Source organism: Candidozyma auris, chromosome 1, assembly GCF_003013715.1.
Source record: "Candidozyma auris chromosome 1, complete sequence".
NCBI lineage: Eukaryota > Fungi > Ascomycota > Pichiomycetes > Serinales > Metschnikowiaceae > Candidozyma > Candidozyma auris.
The window spans coordinates 2,945,564-2,967,713 of record NC_072812.1 but is presented as its reverse complement, the minus strand read 5'-3'; the positions used below and the strand labels follow the sequence as shown (position 1 = coordinate 2,967,713).

The 22,150-nt window shown below is 45.1% G+C and overlaps 8 protein-coding genes across 8 annotated transcripts; 6 read left to right on the top strand and 2 right to left on the bottom strand. All coding sequences in view use genetic code 12, as the record gives it.

Annotated features, from left to right (window-relative positions):
- Positions 1-1,482: 1,482 nt before the first annotated feature.
- On the top strand, positions 1,483-2,973 carry FRS2 (phenylalanine--tRNA ligase subunit alpha; the record flags this gene model as incomplete). The annotated part of the gene is made up of 1 exon (XM_029033051.2): positions 1,483-2,973. The coding sequence occupies one exon, from the start codon at positions 1,483-1,485 to the stop codon at positions 2,971-2,973; it is 1,491 nt and encodes a 496-aa protein (XP_028893366.1).
- Positions 2,974-3,473: 500 nt separating this feature from the next.
- CJI96_0001360 (uncharacterized protein) lies at positions 3,474-4,301 on the top strand (the record flags this gene model as incomplete). The annotated part of the gene is made up of 1 exon (XM_029033050.2): positions 3,474-4,301. One exon carries the CDS (start codon positions 3,474-3,476, stop codon positions 4,299-4,301), a length of 828 nt encoding a protein of 275 aa, XP_028893365.2.
- A 124-nt stretch (positions 4,302-4,425) lies between these two features.
- Positions 4,426-5,094, top strand: CJI96_0001359 (uncharacterized protein; the record flags this gene model as incomplete). The annotated part of the gene is made up of 1 exon (XM_029033049.2): positions 4,426-5,094. One exon carries the CDS (start codon positions 4,426-4,428, stop codon positions 5,092-5,094), a length of 669 nt encoding a protein of 222 aa, XP_028893364.1.
- Positions 5,095-5,199: 105 nt separating this feature from the next.
- STD1 (Std1p) lies at positions 5,200-6,231 on the bottom strand (the record flags this gene model as incomplete). The annotated part of the gene is made up of 1 exon (XM_029033048.2): positions 5,200-6,231. The coding sequence occupies one exon, from the start codon at positions 6,229-6,231 to the stop codon at positions 5,200-5,202; it is 1,032 nt and encodes a 343-aa protein (XP_028893363.2).
- Positions 6,232-7,811: 1,580 nt separating this feature from the next.
- Positions 7,812-11,351, top strand: NUP159 (FG-nucleoporin; the record flags this gene model as incomplete). The annotated part of the gene is made up of 1 exon (XM_029033047.2): positions 7,812-11,351. One exon carries the CDS (start codon positions 7,812-7,814, stop codon positions 11,349-11,351), a length of 3,540 nt encoding a protein of 1,179 aa, XP_028893362.2.
- Positions 11,352-11,578: 227 nt separating this feature from the next.
- CJI96_0001356 (uncharacterized protein) lies at positions 11,579-13,330 on the top strand (the record flags this gene model as incomplete). Its single annotated transcript, XM_029033046.2, has 1 exon — positions 11,579-13,330. One exon carries the CDS (start codon positions 11,579-11,581, stop codon positions 13,328-13,330), a length of 1,752 nt encoding a protein of 583 aa, XP_028893361.2.
- Positions 13,331-13,379: 49 nt separating this feature from the next.
- Positions 13,380-17,060, bottom strand: CJI96_0001355 (potassium-sodium efflux P-type ATPase; the record flags this gene model as incomplete). Its single annotated transcript, XM_054702047.1, has 2 exons — positions 13,380-16,652; positions 17,034-17,060. The coding sequence occupies 2 exons, from the start codon at positions 17,058-17,060 to the stop codon at positions 13,380-13,382; spliced, it is 3,300 nt and encodes a 1,099-aa protein (XP_054558022.1).
- Positions 17,061-20,140: 3,080 nt separating this feature from the next.
- On the top strand, positions 20,141-21,457 carry CJI96_0001354 (uncharacterized protein; the record flags this gene model as incomplete). The annotated part of the gene is made up of 1 exon (XM_029033043.2): positions 20,141-21,457. One exon carries the CDS (start codon positions 20,141-20,143, stop codon positions 21,455-21,457), a length of 1,317 nt encoding a protein of 438 aa, XP_028893358.1.
- Positions 21,458-22,150: the final 693 nt, after the last annotated feature.

Here is a 22,150-nt window from a genome sequence, read left to right as displayed (position 1 = left end):
TGAGATGAAGATTTGGGAGGAAAGTGTGAATTGTTGTTTATTTTCTTAGAACGTATAGAAGTGACTCCTACTCGTTTTCACGGCGTAGAAAAGGTTGTGTGGCATCTGATATCATATATTTGCCGAGGGCTATCTGCTTGTCTCTTTGCTCGCAGCCTTGCGATGGAACCTCGACAAGCAAGGAAGCATGCAGTGAACATCTGGCGTGTTTTGCCGAGAGGCAGCGGGGGCAGTTGAAGTCGCCAATTGCGGTGATTCATGTTGTAGGTCATGAAAAAAGGAACAAAAAGAAATTGAGCCAATTGAGTGGGGGAAGGGACCAGAGTATGGTCCAGAGAAGCGTGAGCATATTGGCTGCAAATGATGTGAAATAGAACTCAGCAGCCTACAGCAACACTGCCTCATGTCATTGTAGAGGCAAACTCCACGAGTAGTTTGGGATGATGTTCTACATGGAGACATCAGAGATTTTCAACGGAATGAACGTGAATTGGCTCGAGAGTGTTCCGGTATTTCTGCGTCATAGCTGTAGCTTGTGGAATATGTAAAATTCACTATGTTCCTGACTTGAGGATTCAGGAGGATGCAATTGAACTTTGGTGAGATTCCGATGGGGAGGTGAAGAGGCCAAGCTGTACTGACTAATTGTTTCGTAACCTTAGTTTTCAAGGGGATCGGGCCCTTCTTGCCTTAATAGTTCCAGCATGTGGATTCCTCACTCTCAGAGACGAAGATGGTGAAACCTTAATTGATTCAACACTGAGCGGAGTTGTCATGGTGGATTCTACTCTACCTTACCACAAATCTTGTCTAAAGACCTGTGAATCATGAGCCACACATCGAGAGCGATTTCTTGTTATATGAGATACTGTGAGATGATCAGTTGGAGCTTTTCGGAATGGTCTTCAAATCGAACCCACAGACTGTAATTAGTTCATCTGTGAGCAAAGTAAATTGCTGCTTCACTAGGTACAGTGTCCCTATATCGCAAGCTTGATTATTATTAGGGAAGTAGTGGTTAAGGCTGATGGTACTCACCTCTCCATCGATGCGAAGATAATATTTTTGTGTGTGTTCCTCAAGTGAATACAATCGCTCAGATGGTCTCAATGTTAATTCGTTTAAAGTCAGCTTTTTCTTTGTTAGCCAAAATCATACCTCTGTAATCGTGCAAATGTACTAGGTTTGGATCGGCTTCCTTGAGCGGATTTTGCAGCCATTCTTATCGCGCTTCCCTATAAGTTCATTAACACTAGCACACCACACCTCTTGTACCTAAATGAAGAGAAAGCAAACATAGATAGGATTCTAGTCACCTGGTGAGGAAGAGAACTCTTCTCTATGCCATCAAATTCTACCTTTGTCTCGCCTTCCACTGTAGGCCCTGTGCCCAGGGTTTCGCGGGCATGCGTAAATAGTGGCCTCTGAAAATCTTTCGTTATACGCTTGACTCATAGACAGTTTAGTTGGATAAGAACACTAATGTCCGAATTACCGTTGCAAATTCTTCAGGCTGTGGACAAACACGGCTCCATAGCAAACACCTTGGAGTCGGAGGAGTTCAAAAATGTCGACTCGGGGTCTCTACACTCGTCGTTAGCGTCGCTTTGGGCGAAGGAAATGATCACTTTCGACAAGATCGAAAAGGATATCTGGATATTGACCAAAGAGGCCGAAGAGTTTCTCGTTTCTGGCTCCCATGAGATCAGATTGCTAGATGAGGTTTTAAAATCTTTGGACGGTTTGAAGATAAGCGATGTTAATGCCAAACTAGGGGCAGTTGGCAAGCTAGGTCAAGGTAAAGCGTTCAAAAACGGATGGGTGGCCAAGGATGGTGACAAATTGGTGCCTAAAGTGGACAAGCTTCCAGAAGATGCGGTGGTGGACAACTTGAAGGTGATCAAGTCCATTGGTACTCTTGACGACAAGAAGGAATTGACTGAGCTCAAAAAGAGAAAATTAGTCACCATGACCAAACAGATCGGTTACAAAGTGCAAAAGGGACCCAAATTCGCTTTGACCATCACATCGCTCGAAACTGACATCACCAGCGACATGATCACTACCGGATCGTGGAAGGACGCAGAGTTCAAGCCATACAACTTCAACTCCGAAGGTGTGTACCCTGACTCCGGTGCTTTGCACCCCTTGATGAAGGTCAGAGAGGAATTTAGACAGATCTTTTTTTCCATGGGCTTCACAGAGATGCCTTCGAACCAGTACGTTGAATCTGGGTTCTGGAATTTTGACACATTGTTCGTTCCTCAACAACATCCTGCCAGAGACTTGCAGGATACATTCTACTTGAAGGATCCTAAGTTCGCTAAGAAGCCAGATGACTTGGAATACTTGGAAAGAATCAAGCAGGTGCACCAGGAAGGCTCTTTCGGTTCCATCGGGTACCGTTATCCATGGAAAGAAGAGGAGTCCCTTAGAATGGTATTGAGAACCCACACCACGGCAATTTCGTCTGCAATGTTGAAGAAGTTAGCAGAAGATCCTAAGCCCACGAGGTTGTTCTCCATCGACAGAGTGTTCCGTAACGAGGCAGTAGACGCAACCCACTTGGCCGAGTTCCACCAGGTTGAAGGTGTTCTTGCCGGCTATGACATTACGCTAGGAGACTTGATCGGCTTCATGGAGGATTTTTTCAGTAAAATGGGCGTGGACGGCTTGAGATTCAAGGCGGCGTACAATCCATACACCGAACCCTCGATGGAAATCTTTGCCTTCCACAAGGGTTTGGGCAAATGGGTTGAGATCGGTAACTCCGGTATGTTCAGACCTGAGATGTTGGAGCCCATGGGGTTGCCCAAGAACTTGAGAGTGCTTGGCTGGGGTCTATCGTTGGAGAGACCCACGATGATCAAGTACGGTGTTTCTAACATCAGAGAGTTGGTGGGTCACAAGGTGTCGTTAGACTTTATAGAAACAAACCCGGCTGCCAGATTGGACGAAGACTTGGTGGGTTGATTATCTACACTTTTGATATCATGATGCACATAAAAAAACGATTACGACCGAGTGTGTAGTGTTGTAGATGATTCGCAGCCAGGTCAACCATCCGGTCCATATATTTTCAATACAACAATCATTGTGAAAGTTTTAGCAATATCCTTACAATCTCCTTGATTTTCGTCTATTAGGATCAATAAGTTGATATGGTCAAGGTACTACTCTCAACTATATCTACTGTCGACAAATTACTTACTACTGGATTCGCGCACAGGTACTAATCGACGTTAAAGTCACCTTCATCGGTATCTACTTCTCAACCCCCTTTTTTTTTTTTAGCGCCCACCATGTCATCACCTATAGAGAAAACGAAGAAACCGAAAAAGCTTCTGGATGAAGAACACACATGTAGGTGGGCAGGATGTACCGAGGAAAAATTCCCGAATTTAGCTTCCTTAGTGAACCATGTTAGTAATGCCCACTTGGCCCAAAACACACAAATCTACACAGCTTCACAAATGCGCTACAGCTGCCAATGGGAAGGCTGCTCACGTTTTGATGTGGAGCAGCCTTCGAGGTTTGCGCTCATATCCCATTGCAGAACTCATACGGGAGAGAAACCCTATTTCTGTCCGATCCCCGAGTGTGACAAGCATTTCACACGGTCAGATGCTTTAGCTAAGCATGTCAAAGGCGTGCATGATTTGCACCAGCACAGAGACGCCATTGCGTTGATGAAATACAGAAAGGAGAGAAACAAGGGAGACGTGCCTTTGAATGAGGAGTTGGATACGATGACGGAGGAACAGTACGCAGTGCTCCTCAGACGAGACTACGAATTAAGGATGCCTTGGTGGTTCTCTAAAAGATTCGTGGATGCACTTAAAGAGGAAGATGCGTCTTTGCAGACCCTCTATGACCAGCCTCAGGATCTAAGGCAGTACGACTTGGCCTTGTCAAGGTACAAGACTTTCTTGAGGAACCAGCAGAATGACGACCTCTTGACGGAGATGCCGGAGGAGGCTGCCAAAGTGGTCAAGAATACCATTACGAATTATAAGCCTGATACTGTCCCTGTGTATGAGGGCAACGACCACGCTAAGCTTGTAGCTACTTACAGTAGGCTCACCAACAAGCTTGCGACGGCTAAGAAAATACAGCAAATTACAGAAAAGAAACTAGCTGAGGCCATGAAGGAGAAACGAAGACTTTGGGCAATTAACCAGGTTCTTTTGGATGCAAACATTGAGTTGAGCTTGCCCTCAAACACTGGTTCCGAGAATGACGGTGTCCTTCTAGACGAACTAGACGAGGTTATTTTGACTGATGGGCTAGCAAAAAAGTGATATTTCCCCTGACGCCACAGAGTGGTATCGGCGGGTGGTGAACCTTCTGAACCTGTACACCACACTTACACTATCAGTGCATTAATGAGCGCATCGCATCTTGATTAATCACTTTTCAGAAAAGATGTCAATTCCACTCAATCAGATAGCGGAAGTGACAGAAACAGATTCAGGAAGGGATGAGCAAGAAAAGCTTAGCGAGTCTCTTTCACTAGATCAGCTTCTAGAGGAGCTTGCCCTGGAGACAAAACCTAAGGAGAAAAATGCGGATGAATTCTCCCAAATACAAACAGAACTTGAAAAATTACCCCAGATAGAGAGTAATCTAGAAAAGCAGTTTGAGGAGAATTCAAAGAAGCAGCTCCTTCCAGACAAGGCTATCAAAATTAATGACCCCATTACTCACCGCACCAAGAAAGCAAAGGAGGAGAAGGATGCAGACGCTGGGAAAGAATGGTTTAACATGAAGAAAAAGGAAATGACACCCGAAATAAAGCGTGACATGCTAATAATAAAGAACAGGGCAGTGCTTGATAGGAAAAGACATTACAAAAAGGACAAATGGGAGATACCCAAGTACTTTCAGACAGGAACAATCATCGAAGGTAACACAGAATATTACTCAGCAAGATTGGCGAGGAGGAATAGAGGTAAGCTGTTGGCAGAAGAAATTTTGCACGATGATGAAGGTAGTAAATACTTCAAGCGCAAGTACCACGAGATACAAACTCAAAGAACTAGTGGAGGCAAGAAGCACTACAGAAAGGTCAAGCAAAAAAGGCAAGGCTACTAGAGTATATATGGGAGTTATAGCATTCGCATTGGATTGAGGTAATTTGTTCAATATGTATATATTAGAGCACAGATGTCTATAAAACAGTTGAACGGGTGTCTCTTACTATTCCTCCAAACCAGCCCGGCGGAAAACGTCCAGACGTACTTCATCCCAAAGACGTTTCTTAGCATCTTTGGTCAACTTCTTCTTTTCGCCGTTAACCTGCTGCAATTTGAGCTCCTTCTTGAGGTTGTCGCTCTTTACCTTATATTCGTATGCAGTTGTGGCGGCCGCTGCTAGGTTGACCAAGTAGTTCCTTACAGCTATTTCTTTGTATTGAAAGGTCAAATGAGTTTGATCTCCTTGTGTTATAGGCGGAGAAGGTAGTTGTCGTTTGGGCTGGTTGATTTGTAGTAGTCTTGATTGCTTGACAGATATCTCGGCCACGGACTTCTTGAACAGGCTATCGAGATTATGCTCTGTGTAAAGATTTGATGAGTACAATGTGTATATGAGTTCTTTATCAGAGATATGCGGTTGTAGGAGGATGATCTGGCAAATCTGAGCCAAGTCGCCAACGAGCTGGGGAAGTTGTTGGTCGGAATATGTGATATCGGGGGACGATGACACCTTGGGCATATGGCTAAGCATGAGCTTGCAACGAGTCACATTGAGGTTCCAGTCCACAAGCGACTCTGGAACGTTTTGGTACTGAAGTTCCGAGCCCAACGAGATTTTGTACATTTCCTGCTCGTCTTCTGATTCGAAGTATTGCTGCTGCTCGTTTTTAGCCTGAAGATACTCCTCGCGAGCCAAACTTTCATGCAAGGCAATGTCGTTGATGAGTTGTTCCACCGTCGTGGTGGTTTGTTCGGTATCTTCAGGGATAGTAGCCGTAGAGGATGAGTATATCGAAGGAGCCGAACGGACCGATCTCTTTCCCCACGAGAACACACTCAGCGCCAGCAGCCTATACAGGGAATGGGAATTGTGGAGCTGCTTGAACTGAGATGGAGCCGACCGAATTGAAGCGGCCGAGTTCTTCCCGAGCGTGTGTACTGGGAGTTGTTGGTAGATGGCATTTCTGGCCAGATCCCGAAACTGCGACGGAGGCAGCGAGCTCTGCGAGGATTTCCGTGCTGGCAAGCCAAACATAGAATTTGGTTGTAGTTTTTTTTGTGATGAACAGAGTTTTGAAGTTGTGAGGTTTTTTGTTCACAGATGAGTTTTTCTATGTGGGGGAACCCATGACTGTGGAGAGGAGGCAGGAAAAAAAAAAAAAGCCTTCGGATTTTCTCACCCCATGGGGCGGTCCGTCCCCACCAAAGTGCGATATTTAAGGAGAAGAGTGAAAATGTGGAAAAATCCCTATCGCCCTGAGCTAGAACGTAACTAGAATAATTTAAATTCATTAGTCTTATATCAATTCCTTCCGTATTCGCTAACCCTAGCTATTGTCATTGCCCGGGGGAATCGCGCCAAAAAAGGAAAGATTCAGAAATGGGCTCTTTTTTGTATGCCGCACAGACCCCCCTTCGAGACAGAATTACGACGACTTTTTCCGGGCCCTTTACAGTGAAATTGGACAGGGCCAATCTGAAATTATGAATATGTAAAGTTAGATCTAAGCCGTTTTTGTAAAGCACGATTTTGACTATGGTCTGAATTTCCTTTTTTTTTCTTGATGTCTGACTTCGATATTGGTCCCGTCTTTTCGGATTATCTTTTGAATGGCTGCGAAAGGACGAGCCAGCCATTGGACTAAGTTATTGAGGTGCGTTAAAAAAGATGCCTTGGACACATGGGCAGAGGATGAAAAATGGTAGTAAGCTGCCTCTTTCGGGTCGATGCGGTCGGTTGTTAGCCGCTATTGACGTTGTGGATAAGCAGATGGTGAAGCCTTCGACATCGTGGAGTAGGTGACGTTTGTAAGTATTTGTCAATAGATCCATGATCCGACTACTTCAAGTATGTTGATGGAAATTGATTCTTTATCTAACTCTTGACATACGGCCTTTTTGGGATGTTACTAGCTTGATAACAATCGCAAAGTTGCAATGCTCACTCCTGCTCTTTCCAAGATTGTAAATTGCCATTCTGAATTGGTTCCATCTGTCAATATCATGAGAGGTTTTGACTTCCTTTGCAGTATTCCGTACTCCGTATTTCCAGCTCCACCTTTCTACCAAATGTGCTTAAGTAGAATCTGCGGATTTGGCACAAGCACATTTGAGTCTCAATGTCATCTACAAGAGAAAACAAATTGACACAAAGATCTCAAGACTACCTCCCAAATCTATAGATTGGTGTGATACGAATATCTGCTGTAGGTTAGTGTAGGTGAATTTTAGACTTCAACAATTTCCGAGCGGTTGGATTTTGAGGTATATACATAATTATCTTAAAGGAACAATGGGTTTGCTTAAGAATGCAAAACTTGATTATTCGACAAAGTAACGCCTTCTGAGCTGTTCTCAATTGTTTCTCACTCAATGTTTCGAGAATACCTACTATGTATTAAGCACAGCTGCGAGCACCCCATAAACACCTGGCGCTTTGTAAATAGCAAACCACACGTAGGATTTGGCTTGCTTATCTGTGAATAAAAAATTCACCTTAATAAAAAAAATAACGGGCAATGTCTATTTCACCTCTTCTTTGATGTGTCCCAGAAGCTCTTCGACCTGCACACCCATATCAACATAAAATCAATACTACTTACCTCCCCATCCCCCATGAGTGAACTCCCGGAAACCTTCTCGGAGACGTTTGGCTTCCATCTTGATGGCCATAAAGATGGGATCAAACTCTTTGATGACCCTGTTGATCTCGGGAACGAATCCTTGGCTAAGCTGCCTTTGCAATTGCTAGCGGTGGGAAACATCAAGAAAATCTACGTTGCATCCAATGGTGCCAAAGTTGTCATTGGCCGTGTGGAGACTCTAGAGGAGGATAGAAGGTACTTCGACATGCCAAACACTACCACTGTGGCATTAAGCGCAGATAACGAAACGATCTACATTGTAGCAGATAACCTGCTAAAACGTGCATCTACTGAAGATATTCTCCTTGGAAAACATGACTTCAAGAAGGTAGCCTCCGACGTTACATCTTTTCGAGCGTCTCCAACAGTCACAAGCCTACACGCTTCTCTTCTGAATCAAGGATCTCTTATGATTTACCACGATGATCTGCAATGTCATACGATTGGAAGCGTCTCAGGCTTTGCCTGGACTACCGATGGAATAAGCATAGCTACTGTATATGGTGGTGAGTTCAAGGTTCAAAAGTATGACGGAACAGAACTTGCTACTTACTCTGAAGATCTGGCTACCTTCAATCAAGTCGCACCCGTTTTCGAGGATAGATGGCTTCTTGTTAGTACGCCGGAGGGCGGAGATCCGGTCTACACCCTCTTGGAGAAAAAGGGCTCCGAATTTACATCTTATGAGGTGCCATTGGCACCTCCGTTTGGCGAAGCCGAAAGAGCTCCGCTGCTTTATATCAGCTATTTACAAAATTGGATAAAGGACAAAACTTTGACCCTCGTCACTTCGGCGCTTTCAACCGAAATCAGTACGATATTCGCAAATGCATCAAACACAGAGCTTGTTAGTCACGCCAATGACACTGATCGCGCAGAACTTCCCATGGACGATGCTTCTGGAGAGGATACCTTGCCTGTTGGATTTGCTGTGGACATCACTGGCACTATGAGAGTTGTCAAAGAGCCATGCCAGGGTGTAGAGGAGGCCAATGGCGTTTTACCTCGTCTTTTCTGTCTAAATAACGCCGGAAATTTGATTGTATGGGACGTTTTTGAGTCGGCTGAGATCAACAAAGAAAACTTGAGCTTGGAAAGAGCACTTCCACAGCTAACTGAGGTCGATAAGCTGACCTCCTCGCAGGAGAAGGCATCAGTACTCGTTTCAAACGACAAACTGCTGGATTTCTCGGGACCGTTCTCTTCAGCCATACCGAAACATGAACCGAAGAGTGAAGCCGAAACACAAAAACCATCTGCTCCTCCGGCGTCGCCATTTAAGTCTGGCTTTGGAACTATTGGTCTCGGTTCATCATCATCTACAACACCATCATCATCAGGGTTTGGCCAGCTTGGATTCTCTGCCCTGGGCACGTCAAAAGCAGCTGGTGACTCAGGATTTGGCAAATCTGGGTTTGGTCAGTCAGGCTTTGGTCTGTCAGGATTTGGTCAATCAGGCTTTGGTCAATCAGGCTTTGGTCAATCAGGCTTTGGTCAATCAGGCTTTGGTCAATCAGGATTTGGACTGAAAACAGCTACACAAAGTAGCGGAGCCGATGTCAAATCTGGTTTCGGAAGTTATGCATCTAAGGGCAATGCGTTTGCCTATTCAACTTCCTCACCATTTGGCAACGCCTCTTCTGGGAATGATATCTTTGGTTCGAAGAACGATGAACAGAGTCAGAAGGACTCGATATTCGGTGAGCTGTCGAAGGGCATTTTGGGAGAGACTTCCGAAACAAAATCAACATTCGGGCAATCCTTTGGTGCTAAGCCATTTGGTAGCTCGAGCGAAGGTAAGTCTATTTTCGGCCAACCAACTGATTCAAAGCTTGAAGATGAGTCATCAAAGTCAAAGACGATATTTGGCGGAGTATCTGACATGAAACCCTTTGGTAAATCAGGAGACCCATATAGCTCCTTCGGCAATCTTGCCTCTAATTTGGGTGAGGGCCTTCCTACTCTAGGTCAGAATTCCGAAAAGCCATCACCTGAATCCCCTTTAAAGCAGCTGACCTCTTCTAAGCCGTTCGGAATTAAAGAACAATCGCTGAAAGACTTTGTGAGTAATGCAAAAAGCTCATTAGAAGCGGCCTCAGGCTTTGGCAACTTATCCTTGGGAGAAAAGGACACTGGTTCATCGTTATTCGGCAAGAGACCGTCGACGACATCCGAGAAGAAGTCATCGATATTTGGTGTGATATCGAATGAGACGTCTCCTTTTGGAGAGCCTATGCAAAGTGAGAAGAATTACACTAAGACACCGCTGACAGAAGCAAAAGAGGATTTAGCAAAACTTGATGTGTCAAATGATTCTACACCTGATAAACTATTGGATGAAACTGAAGATAAAGACTTGAAGTCAAATTCTATATCTCCCGAGTCTGAAGAAGAAGCTTTAGATTCCTCGACCAAGTCTACACGTCCTGTTGATCAGGTTGACGTTTCATCTCCTTCAGGACAGGAAGTCCCAGCACCTTCAGCAAATGAGACTTCAGAAGAGAAGGGTAAACATTTGAATCTGGACCCTATGCTAGGAAGTGAGGAGCAGAATAATGACAAAATCCCAAGCTTGCCATCGCAGAAGCCAAACCTGATACCTTCAGATGAAAAATCCTCAAGCGTTAGGCGTGTTGAGCAAAGCCTTCAAAGAAACAATGGAAGTGAGACAGAAGCAACAGATTTTGCCGATGAGGAGACTTCAGATAAGGAAGTTTCAGCGTCTCCTTTAATCGACGCGCCTCCTTCATTAGTTGACTTCGAGATGCTAGTTTTATCTGGTCTCGAAAAGCTGGAAAATTCTGGCACCAAAGTTGAACAAGAGATGCGTACCATACTTCAAACCACGGACGCAATGATAAAGGTTTTGATTACAAACTCTCATCATATTGCGTCCAGAATCAGGGCTCTTGAGTATGATAAAGATGAAAATGACTACAAGCGTCTAGGTACAACAAACGCCGTTGCAAAGAAAGCAATGGAGCTTAGGCTGATGGGCGAAAAGGCGTTGTCTTCAGCAACCGATCTCAACCGCAAAATCGATGATATCATGGAAATTGCAGAAGCCTCTGAAAAATGGCTCTTCCGGTGCGAGCGGGCGCTTTCCCTGTTATCTAAGTATGAACGGTCTATCAAGCTGAAAGAGCTCAAAGAACGACCTCTTGAGATCAAGGCAGAAATTATGAGAAGGAAATTGCGCCAGAAGATGGCTGAAGTCGAAAGACAATACGACGAAGCAATGAGAGCAATAATGCCTCTCCAAATAAGAAAAAAAATTGATAACGGCTTGGTCGACAAGCTCGAGCAGGTTGTCTACGAGATCAACACCAAGATCAAGATGTATTCTAAAGATATTTCAAAAATCGAAGAAGACATTGCTCTGTTGAGTGAGCAACGTCTCATCAAAGATACACCTGAGGTCGACACAAGCCTTCCCTTAACGTTTCTGGATACAAAATGGAAGTGGGCGAGGGAACTCCACAACCCTCAAGTGTATAGAAGCGAGCTTTAAGAGGGTGAGAGGTCGAAATAGCTAAATCGAGTGATGTTATCAACGCGAAATCTAATGAACTAAATCAAATTAATATCCCAAGTATTGAAAATTTTATTGTGAAGAATGGATCTAATTCAAGATGTGTTCCGTTATCCAGAGTCAGAGCTTGTCTCAAGCACATATGCGCGAACCACTGTAGCACGTAAATGTAATACCCAAACAATAAACACATCAGCCCTCAGTAAATGTCAGAACTAATAGGAACAAAAGTAGCCGTTCCGGGAACCACGAGAGGATATGGTATACTCAAGTACGTGGGTCCCATTGAAGGAAAAGGTGGGGTATTTGGTGGGCTCGAGCTACAAGGTCCCATAGCTGCATCAAGAGGTAAAAACAACGGATCCGTTGATGGAATCCAATATTTCAATGTCCAGCAGCCAATGAGCGGCCTCTTCATACCTTGGGAAAGACTTCGAAGCGCTAACTTGAGACTCCCGAAACTTGACGAATTCATGAGACCCATATCCGAATCTTCGGATTATTTAAGAACTCCAAGCCCCCGTCTGAACTCGTCTTCAAGAGGAAGCAGACCAGCTTCCCTGGCTCAAAGCCCACAATTGAGTCTGTCGATTCTGTTACCAAAACGCAGAGTGGCATCTGGGGAGCAAAATAGTATGGCAGGCTCCAGATCGGTGGTTGGATCTCGAAGCGATCTGGGAGACCTTTTTGACAGGACACGAGTGCAACACGAACTTCAAGTGGCTCAAAGAGAAAACAATGAGCTAAGAAGTATACTAGAATCTAAAACTAGAGATCTCCAGGAGCGTGACAATATACTAAAGGGTTTACAGAATACTATCAACGAGTTACAAGCTGTGCTTGCGGATATGGAAGACGAATTGGCTCAGAAGGACCAGAGATTGTCGAAGCAGAAAGCTGATAATGATAAGGCAAGGGAGGAGTGGAGAGAAAGTTTACAGCTAATGCTTTCTGCTCAGCAAGAGGCAGAGGAGCTATATGAGCAGCAGTTGAAAGATCTCAAACGGAAGCTAGGTGACGCCGAAAGTGGCTCAATAGATAAAAGCCGTTTGAATGAGCTAGAGGAGCAGATAAAACATCTCACTGAGGAGAATAAGAGGCTTGACAAGCAGTTGGAAAGGTACGCCACAGACGATAGCCAGACTTCCGAGGGAAAAGAAGAGCTCTTAAAATCCCTTGAACGCCTTCAGCAGGATGTCTCGTCATTGGAGTTCGTCCTTGGGGAGAGTCAGGAGAAGGTGAAAGCTAAGGATAAAGAAATACTAGAGTTACAAGCCGAGGTCGAGAAGCTTCAACAGAAGGATATGGACACATTACTGCAGCAAGTAGGTAAGATGAATGTTGACGAGGAAACACCAGAAAAGGTTGAGGAGTTGGAAAAGCAGTTGAAAGAGAAAGAAATCGCATTGAAGGCGAAAAGTGGTCTTGAGATCGAGCTACGGAATCTTCAAAGCGACATTGAGAAAGCAGAGGAAGAGAAGGAACGTCTTCAAAAGCAATTGAAGGAAAGTCAGCGTGAGAAAAGCAATGATTCTACAACCTTGGAGACTCAGATTGAGGACCTCAAGCACGAACTTGCCATGAGACCAACATTTGAAGAATTAAGCGAGTTACAGACATCTCTCGAAGAAGTGGATCTGCTACATCAGAAGTCCCTCGCGGACAAGGATCGAGCACTCGCTCGCATAGAAGAAGAGAAGAAAGCACTCTCAGAAGAGCTAGAGAAGCTTCGCTCGCTGCTAAAGAGGAGCCCCTCCGAGAATGATGACATAAGTACAGATGACACGGAAAACAAGGAGAATCACTACGGAACAAGCTACTTAAAAAATGACACTTTGGGTATCTACAAACCACCCAAGCCAGTTGACCCTAGCAGTGGTCGGCAGAACTGGTGTGGTCTTTGTGAACGGGATGGCCATAGCAGCCTCAACTGTCCCTACGAGAACGACATTTTCTAAACAACTTTATAATGATATAAATAATGGGTAATCACACAAGAAAATAGTATCAAAGCACTCGCACAAAACAAAAAAAAAGGCCACTTGATCGACTTAAAGTTGATAATGCCTTGACAACTACGCGACTTTGTCCACAGAAAACGACGAATAAGCCAGGAAGGATCGTAGTCCTCAAGTGACTTCTCTGGGGTAACACTTTTCTGTAGAAACGTCTCTTGAAGAACTTCCAAGCCTCGCAACCGGCGAAGAAGCAAACGGTGAACGCAATAGAGACACCCCATTCGTAGCCAATTGGGCCATGCAAAAATACCTTGTCGTTGATCACCGGAATGTAAATCACTGGGAAGACCGAGATGAAGGCGCCGATGATCGACCAGAACAAGAATTGATTGTCCCAGAGGTCTCTTGCCAAAGTAACGTACCAAGGGTCCTCCGAGTCTGGTCTCATGTTGAAGAAAGAATTCTTCATGTGTATACATTCCCAGGCCAAAAACAAGGCACACCACGTGAATGTAGAAAAGGCGGCCGATCTTCCCTCAAAGACCAAACCACAGTTTGATCCACTGTTCTCGTTACAACTGTATCCCAAGTTACCATCACCCTTTCCAAACACCACAATGACGAAGACTGCCATACAACAAGCTGCCATCCAGACACCGTATACAAACATATCGATGATAACGCTTCTGGTGAAAATTCGGTTGTTTGGAGGAACACTGAGAATATCGTCACTGGCCTTTTCTTGACCAAGTCCCATGGCAGGAAAGCATGATGTGACAACAATAATCCAAAGTGTTTCAACAGGGGACAAGGGGAATACCGAGAACCCTGAATCATCAAAAAATGCCAATCCAACAATCAAGTATAGAGCTTGAGCAACATTTTCTGCAAGCAATTGTAACACAAACTTCTGAATATTTGAAGACATACGACGACCTTCTTCAATTGCGTGAAGGATAGAGGCAAAGTTATCATCTGTGAGAATGATATCGGAAGCATCCTTTGCAACATCCGAACCATTGAGGCCCATAGCAATTCCCACGTCAGCTTTCTTCAAAGATGGCGAGTCGTTAACACCATCACCTGTCATGGCACAAAACTTCTTTCTGCGATGCAATGCTTCAATCATCCTCACTTTCGTCTGAGGAGCACAACGAGCAATGACTAATGGCAATACCGGCAAATCATCGATTTCTTGGTCACTCAAATGGTCAAATTCAGTTGCTGTCATACACATCGCCTTGATGACATCATCGGAGTAGTGGTACAAGTTATGTGGCAAAATACCCACCTCCTGAGCAATAGCCCTAGCAGTACCCAACATGTCACCAGTGAGCATATGGACATTGATACCAGCCTTGTGGCAAAGTTTGACAGATCCACGGGTTTCAGGTCTTGGTGGGTCATAGATACCAATCAAGCCTAGGAAGGTCAAACCGGTCTCCACTTCATCACGGTTATTAATGTTGATCTTGGTGCAATTGACATTCCTTTCTGCAAATGCAAGAACTCTCAATCCTTCACTAGAAAGAATATTCATGTTCTCTTCAATCTCCTTCTTGTGAGCGCTTGTGAGAGGTTCCTTCGAATCCAAATCGTTTGATCCGTACTTGAAGTCACAGATATCCAATATTCTTTCCACTGCACCCTTAGTGTAGATCATGGCGTCCACACTAGAGGTACCGTATATAGACGACATTCTCTTGATGGATGAATCAAAGGAGAACTCAGCGAAATGCTCCAACGACCTTTCAGAAATAAGCTTATCTCTAGTGGAGTCAAGTCTAGTGCAGAAGACGTTGATTGCAATTTCAGTCGCATCTCCTTGAGCTTCCCAAACGGTTCCAAGGTCCTTCTCAGTGGGCTGAATAGTGGAGATATTGGCCAACGTTGCTGCGTCCATCCACCTTTTGAACAAAAATGGTGATTGCAGTTTGTCGAAGGCCTTAAACTGAGTTTCTTCGTCAGAATCACTAATTTGCTTAGGGGACAGATCAACTAAGCCAACTTCACCAACCTCTGGGTTATAAACTTCAGTTGAGTTGGTGACTGAGAATGTACCTACCGAAGGAATCCAAAGCTTTCTCGCGATCATCTTACCCATAGTGAGAGTACCAGTTTTGTCTGAGCAAATATCGTCAATGCCTCCAAGAGCTTCCAACGAGTCAAGCTTTCTAACAATAACATTTTTGGTAACCATCACCTGTGCACCAATAGCCATTGTGATAGTGAGCACCACGATCAACGACGAGGGAATCATCGACAAGGCAACACAAATGGCGTAAATGGCCACTGATCGGTTGACATCCATTTTTTGTGTAGCCATCACTACAATAGCGAAAAGAACAGCAATGCCAAAAAGGATGATTGCCAACCAGGACAATTTTCTTTGTAAAGGAGTGCCAACATTGGTTCCCAAAACATTCATGATAATGTTCAATGTAGATCTCCATACAATCTCAAAATACGAAACGCCAGGACGTTTCTTGACAATCAAATCGTCATCCGAAGACTGCAAAGACGAAGCAATCTTACCAATTTCAGTGTGTAAGCCAGTGGCCACAGTAATACCGGTAGCACGTCCCTTGGTAACAATGGAGGAGGAGTAAGCCATGTTCAAGCGGTCGCCCACAGGAATCAGCTCCTCGGTATCATACACATCCTTATGGTTTTTCGTCACTGGCAAAGACTCACCTGTGAGGAGGGCTTCATCGGTTTCCAAATTCATAGACTCGATCAAACGCAAATCGGCAGGAATTGTGTCACCTACTTTGATAGAGACGATATCACCAGGAACAACATCGACAGCGTTGATTGTGGTGGTTTGTCCATTCTCACGGATCACAACAGCGGATGCAGAGGTCAAGTTACGCAAGGAACCCATGGTTTTCTCGGCCTTGACTTCCTGGATGAAGCCGACAAATACATTGACGAAAACGACAAATGCAATGACACCCCCCGAGATCCAATCCCGGATCGCCAAAGCAATGATCATCGAGATGATCAACACCAAAACCATGGCGTTGAATACCTGGTGGCACAAGATGGCAACATAAGAAATAGATTCTTCCTTGCCCAAATTGTTTGGTCCATACTTTGCAGCCGAATCGGCCACTTGAGACGCGGAAAGACCAGATTCCACATCCACTTGAAAAATCGAGGCCACTGCGTCAGCAGTCAACCTGTACGGCTGAAACTCATTGTCAGAGGGGGACGAGTGGCCTAAATTTCTCGGTTTTTCACCGCCTTGAACTTCAACTTTCTCACGAGAGAACGGCACATTGCTGGTTGAGTTAGCAGACGACGACGAAGACTTTATTTTCTAAATTGAGTTTAAGCGCAGCAGCCAGTAAATATAGCGATCCTCCTAATGCGAAAAGACGACAATTAAGAGACCACTATTGGGCGGTACCTGATAAGCAGAAAAACTCTTGAATGAGAAAAAGAAAAATATGAACTCGTAATTCGCAACCGTCGCTAGGTATTTAAGGCCCTCCCCTGCATGAAGTATAGATGAGTGGCTATCGATATGCACATGGGGTAGAATAGATAAAAATTTTCAAGCTCACAAGTATTGGTCCTAATTTCCCGCGAAAACGCCGCCAACATACAAAATTGCTGTCAAAAGCAAGGAACAGTTCTTGGCACCTCAAATTAACAAGGCGTTTTCAACAATTAATCGAAAACGTGGGCCAAAAAGTACTAGATCGTAGAAATCGGGCAAAATCATAGTGCAAATTGCCGTTGCGGTTGAAAATGAGCTGGGCGGCTCCTACGTGAAAGTGCTTTTGCAAGAGGGCATGTTTGATCCTCGGGATTCCTTATCGTGATCCTCAGAGACCGGTACACGACACGGAGACACAAAAGCGGTTAAGCGATCACGATATGAGAGGCTGGATCAGTTTTCTTTCAAGTTGAGATTACCAATTGCTTGAACCAGATTCGGTAAGATGGCTAAGTTGCAAAAAGATCAATGTGCTTTTGCCCGTAAATGTAAAGATATATTGACCGTTTTTCTTGGTTTGCGTCTGGGGTTCTTCCAAAGACGTTCACAAGGCCAATCATTGCATGTAGTCACTTTGTGACCTTTCGACGATATTCTAAAACCTAGCTCCAGACATAGAATGTCTGCTTGATCTGGTATCTTTTTCAAGAGATTACACTTGGAACATTAAGAGTCGGTCGTTTGTGTCATACTTGAGCTTAGGAATGACACTGCTTGCCCAAATTACTCGAAGCTCTTCTAAGTCTAAATCCTTTACAGCGAACCAACACTGAAATTCACACTCCATGATGTGTGATGGATTATTCGAAAGACAAAACATGCTTCTTTTGTAGCAACTTGTGCCTCCAAAAAGCCATCTCTCTTCATGGGGAAGGGCCGTCCAGACACAAATAGTATGACTGAAGACGTCACTGAAGCCAGAACTGAAACACAGCATGTTGCCTCAAGGAAATGAGTTATTGTTTGATCAACTTGCTCACGGTGGCTTATAGTGTCAAGGTCCAAGGAATCATAAATAGCCTAGAGAATCAATCACTACAGACAAACAAAACGAAGGTCTCCCCCTTAAAAGTGAAGGCACGATCTGAGAGGTTCCTTTGTCGTTTTCAATGGTGTCAAGTCCTGCGATGACACACGTCCTTGTCGTGACTGCCAATTACAACCCTCATATCGCCACTACTTCTTCTGATCGTCCTCCCTCGGCTGAAGTGGCTGCACCATTCTCTTTATAAGATCCCTTCTCACCAAATGCTTGTGTTTGCTCATGGCCACGGAGTTGTAAGTTAAAAGACTGTCGTGTAGAACAATCGATGCAAGCGTGTCACGATGGACATTGGTGAAGAACTCTTCACGGGTAGTATCTGCGTTTCCTACGCCAATGTACTTGGCCTTGTGACGGAGGTACTCTTTGTGTTCTCGCACTTTGTCAGCCATGTGGAGATTTGAGTAGGATTGATGAGATGAGTTTGTGAAGTTAGATGGATCTCACGCGCACAGAAATATTTGGCTGCGAAACACGAATAGACAGAAGAGATAGACCTGATTATGGGAACAGAGCCGGAAGAAGAGTGAAATAAAATGGTACCAGAACTACTTGACTTTTATGGTGAGAATACCTCAATGTAGAGGATCGTTCATTGATGAAACTTCAAAAAGCATTGATCTCGGACTCCAGGATTCATCTTTCAGTTACCTGGTGGTTTTGGACTCCACCAATACATAGCACTCAGTCCTCGACCACTTCGGGAAACGAAATTGTTCCAAACAATTTGACCTTTCACTTTTAATCCACTAAAGTTCACCTTAAGCATGCATTCATCAGGTGCTGCCAAACCTTTCAAATCTGCACTACGTGCATTTACTGATTTGTCACTTATTCTTGGTCATCTTTATGTCTTCGCTCTGCCTCTTGAAATTCGGCTCCTTGAAATTCACCATCCGGTACTGCCTCGTAAACGAAGTTATGAGCACGAATAGCGTCACTAGTAAGGTGCAAGGTCAATGCACCGCTCGCCGTTCGAACAATGACGATGGCCCGGGAGAAAAAGGAAACCCGCCCGCTCGGTGCCTTCTGCCGCATTTTCTGGGGTCAGTGGCCGGGAAGAAAACTGGAGGCTGCAAGTGAGCACGAAAAAAAAATAAAATAAAATAAAATAAAATAAAGTAGAATAAATAATGAACTTCAAAAAACACCAACATTCATGATTCACTTGAAAATACATGCTTTTAGCTTTGGAAGTGAGCCACCTGAAGCGTTTTACCTTATGTCATTTCTGTGTCGGCCTCGCCGTTTTGCATCGGAAAAAGCGCCTTGGACCCCACTCACCCATATCGAGCTGAGGCATTTTACCCCAGACACACCGCCGCAGGGTCCCAACTTTGGGCCAAGGCTCCAGGACACCTACTGGGGAAAAGAATTACTGAGCAAGCAGAATTCTGCGTAAAAATTGACAACGAAAACCTCGACCGAACTGTACTCCCAAAACTCTTCCTCCCTGGGCGAATTCTTGCCTATGTGGTTGCCTGAACTCAACGTCGAGCTTTGTTGCAGCCACTGGCCCTCACGGCAAAAGCTAATGCTTGCGCGAGTCTCTAAACGGCTTCCTACCTCCATCAGTACCACTCACATGAGACTCACCAGTACTACTGGAAGCTCCACTGAAAGCTCCACTGAAAGCTCTACTAAAAGCTCCACTGGAAGCACGATTTCTTAAAGAGCTCCAATCACAAACGCTCGAGTGTCAGCCCACTTGTGCGCTGTAAACCTTCCCCTTCAATTGACCCGATTTTCACCTTTTTGTGCCTGCAAAATTGTTCAGTATTGGTGGGTGTGGGCCTCCTCTGGCCTTAATGGAGGCCTGCGTCAGGCCAATCCCTCATTGTCCCACCGCCTTTCTCGGTGGGTGCTTCGCCGTCTTTCTTTTCGCAGCCAAGGCTCTCGTCAGCAATGAGTAATCAATTGCCCAAGATAATGTATGTCGATTAAATTTTTTGACTTTTTCTTTCCGCTTCCTTCGTCCTCTTCGTGTTCATTTATCCTTCCGCCTTATCATATTAACCTGCCCCACATTTAATATCTATGTCCCCTTCTCGTTTAGTCTCACCAACACTGTCTTTCGCCCTGGAGTGCCTCGCATCCTCCCCTCTCATTAATCCTCTACCCAACCCCGAACTCAATTTCCTCCATTCACACCTCATATATATCCCCACATCCACCCCGTCCATCAACTTCTTCACCTTTTTGAACTTCCTGAATTTTCATCTCATTTGTTTCTTGTATCTATCATTATTCATATTCCCACCCCATGAACTCAGACGCTTCGGTGGCTGATCTTCTCAAGGACATCGACGACTCCTCCTTGAAGATCCACTCCATGTACCAGCACAAATCCTACTTGCCCCATAACAAGCGGGTCTCCAACATCGCCTGGCGTATTCAGAACCAGAAGGCTCTTAAGAGACACCATACCGCTGGCGTCGAGAAGCCTGCTTCCGCCAGAAGATCCTCCAAGCAGATCGAGATGGACGACCATTTCGACTACGTCGCCCACATCCGCAGAATATCCCAGGAAGAAGGCTCTCCAGAAGCGAAGATCGACTCGCCCAAAAAGCACGAGCCCCGTTCCATCCCGGCAGCCCCTGCTCCTCCTTCTGCCCTGTCCATGGCTACTCCAGCATCTTCGGTTGAGAAGAAAGCTTCGGCTATATCTTCCACCAACAACAACAACGTGAACAGCACGACCACCGGTTCGGGAGGCTCCTTCCTCTCCTCGTACATTAGTCTGCTCGAGTCCACATTAAAGCAGGACTATAAGTTGAGCAAAGAGAGCAAAACATCTCCTCCGCAATCATCCTTTACCATGCCATCCCATTCTGCATCCACCCTCACGCCAGCTCCTCTGGTAAACTCGAAGAATGACTCCTCCACAAAGAACTCTTTGCAGTGCACAAATTGCCAGACTAGAACAACGCCTTTGTGGCGGAAAACCAGTCAGGGAGACCTTCTCTGCAACGCCTGTGGTTTATTCTATAAGCTTCACGGCATTTTGAGGCCTCTAAACAACTCAGCCCTGGCCCAACATGGTCAGCCCTCGCCCGTCTCTCGATACGGCGCAGTGTACGACCCCAAGTATAACAAAGGCAGGAAGTCCTTGGACAGCGTGATATCCAACAATAACACCGGGCTATTCAGACAGCTCACGGAGCCCAACTCAGGCAGTTTCAGCTCTTACCCAGACACCTCCAGCACCATGCCCACCACCATCTCCCCATATGCCGATAGTCTTCTGAACTTCCTAGACTTCCAGCACTCTGGACTGGATGCATTCCACCAAAATGACATTCAAAACGGTCCAGACGAGATGGACAAGCTTCTCAACATGAACCTTTTTCAACTGGACTCCTTTACAATTGGAGCAGATGATTCTCCCCTGCACCATATGGGGGACTTCAGCGCCATGGACGCAGACGCTCATACGACCAATCAGGCGTCCGCCAACAATACCACCATGAAGATGGCCCATCTTGAGGCTACAGACGAGATTCTTATAGACGAGCCCAGCAAGAGCAGCAGCTGGAACTGGCTTGATTTTGGGCCAGCAACCACCAGTGGTGGTGATTAAGGCGAGCAAAGAGAGTGTAAGTTATTAGATAGCATAGTGGGAAACGATTTATAATGTATAGGTTAAATGAAGAGAGAAAGAAGTCAGTCAGTAGGTAGCGAAGTGAATCATGACACCTGTCATAAAAGAGATCAAAAATACATCCAATGCACAGACAAGTTTCAATTACTGCCTCCTCAGTGTAGGCTTGAAATTCCAAGACCAAATGGGGTCGGTACTTCGGCGCCGGAGACACCCAACTCCGAGCATACAAACCTGCCAAATCCACCATCGTGTCGAGCGACCTCAATAGAAGTCGAGAAAGGAAAGCCCGTCACGAGTAAGCAAGGTGTAGTATTAAAAATAGCGGAGAGTCTCTTGGCACTCAAGATCAGCCGTGCTTTCGAATTCTTGCCCGAGTGGGAGCCCAGGATGTGAGTTGCAGTATACGGTAAGTAGAAGTGTGAGGGTGCTTTCAAAACGAGGCCTAATACCGAACCACCGATGCAGTTTTGATCAATTGCGGGTCCTGAACCCGTAACAATTGATGCAGATGATTTGAGGCAAGAAATCCACCAAATGGCTTCCTTGAGGCCCAAGAGCAGCCAGCCATTTTTAGGAGTCGTTCTGGCCCCAGTGAAGGAAACGGCCTAAGTGTATGGCGCGAGTTTTGAAATCACAAATAAGCTTTTCAGTTTGAAGAGGTCTTGATCC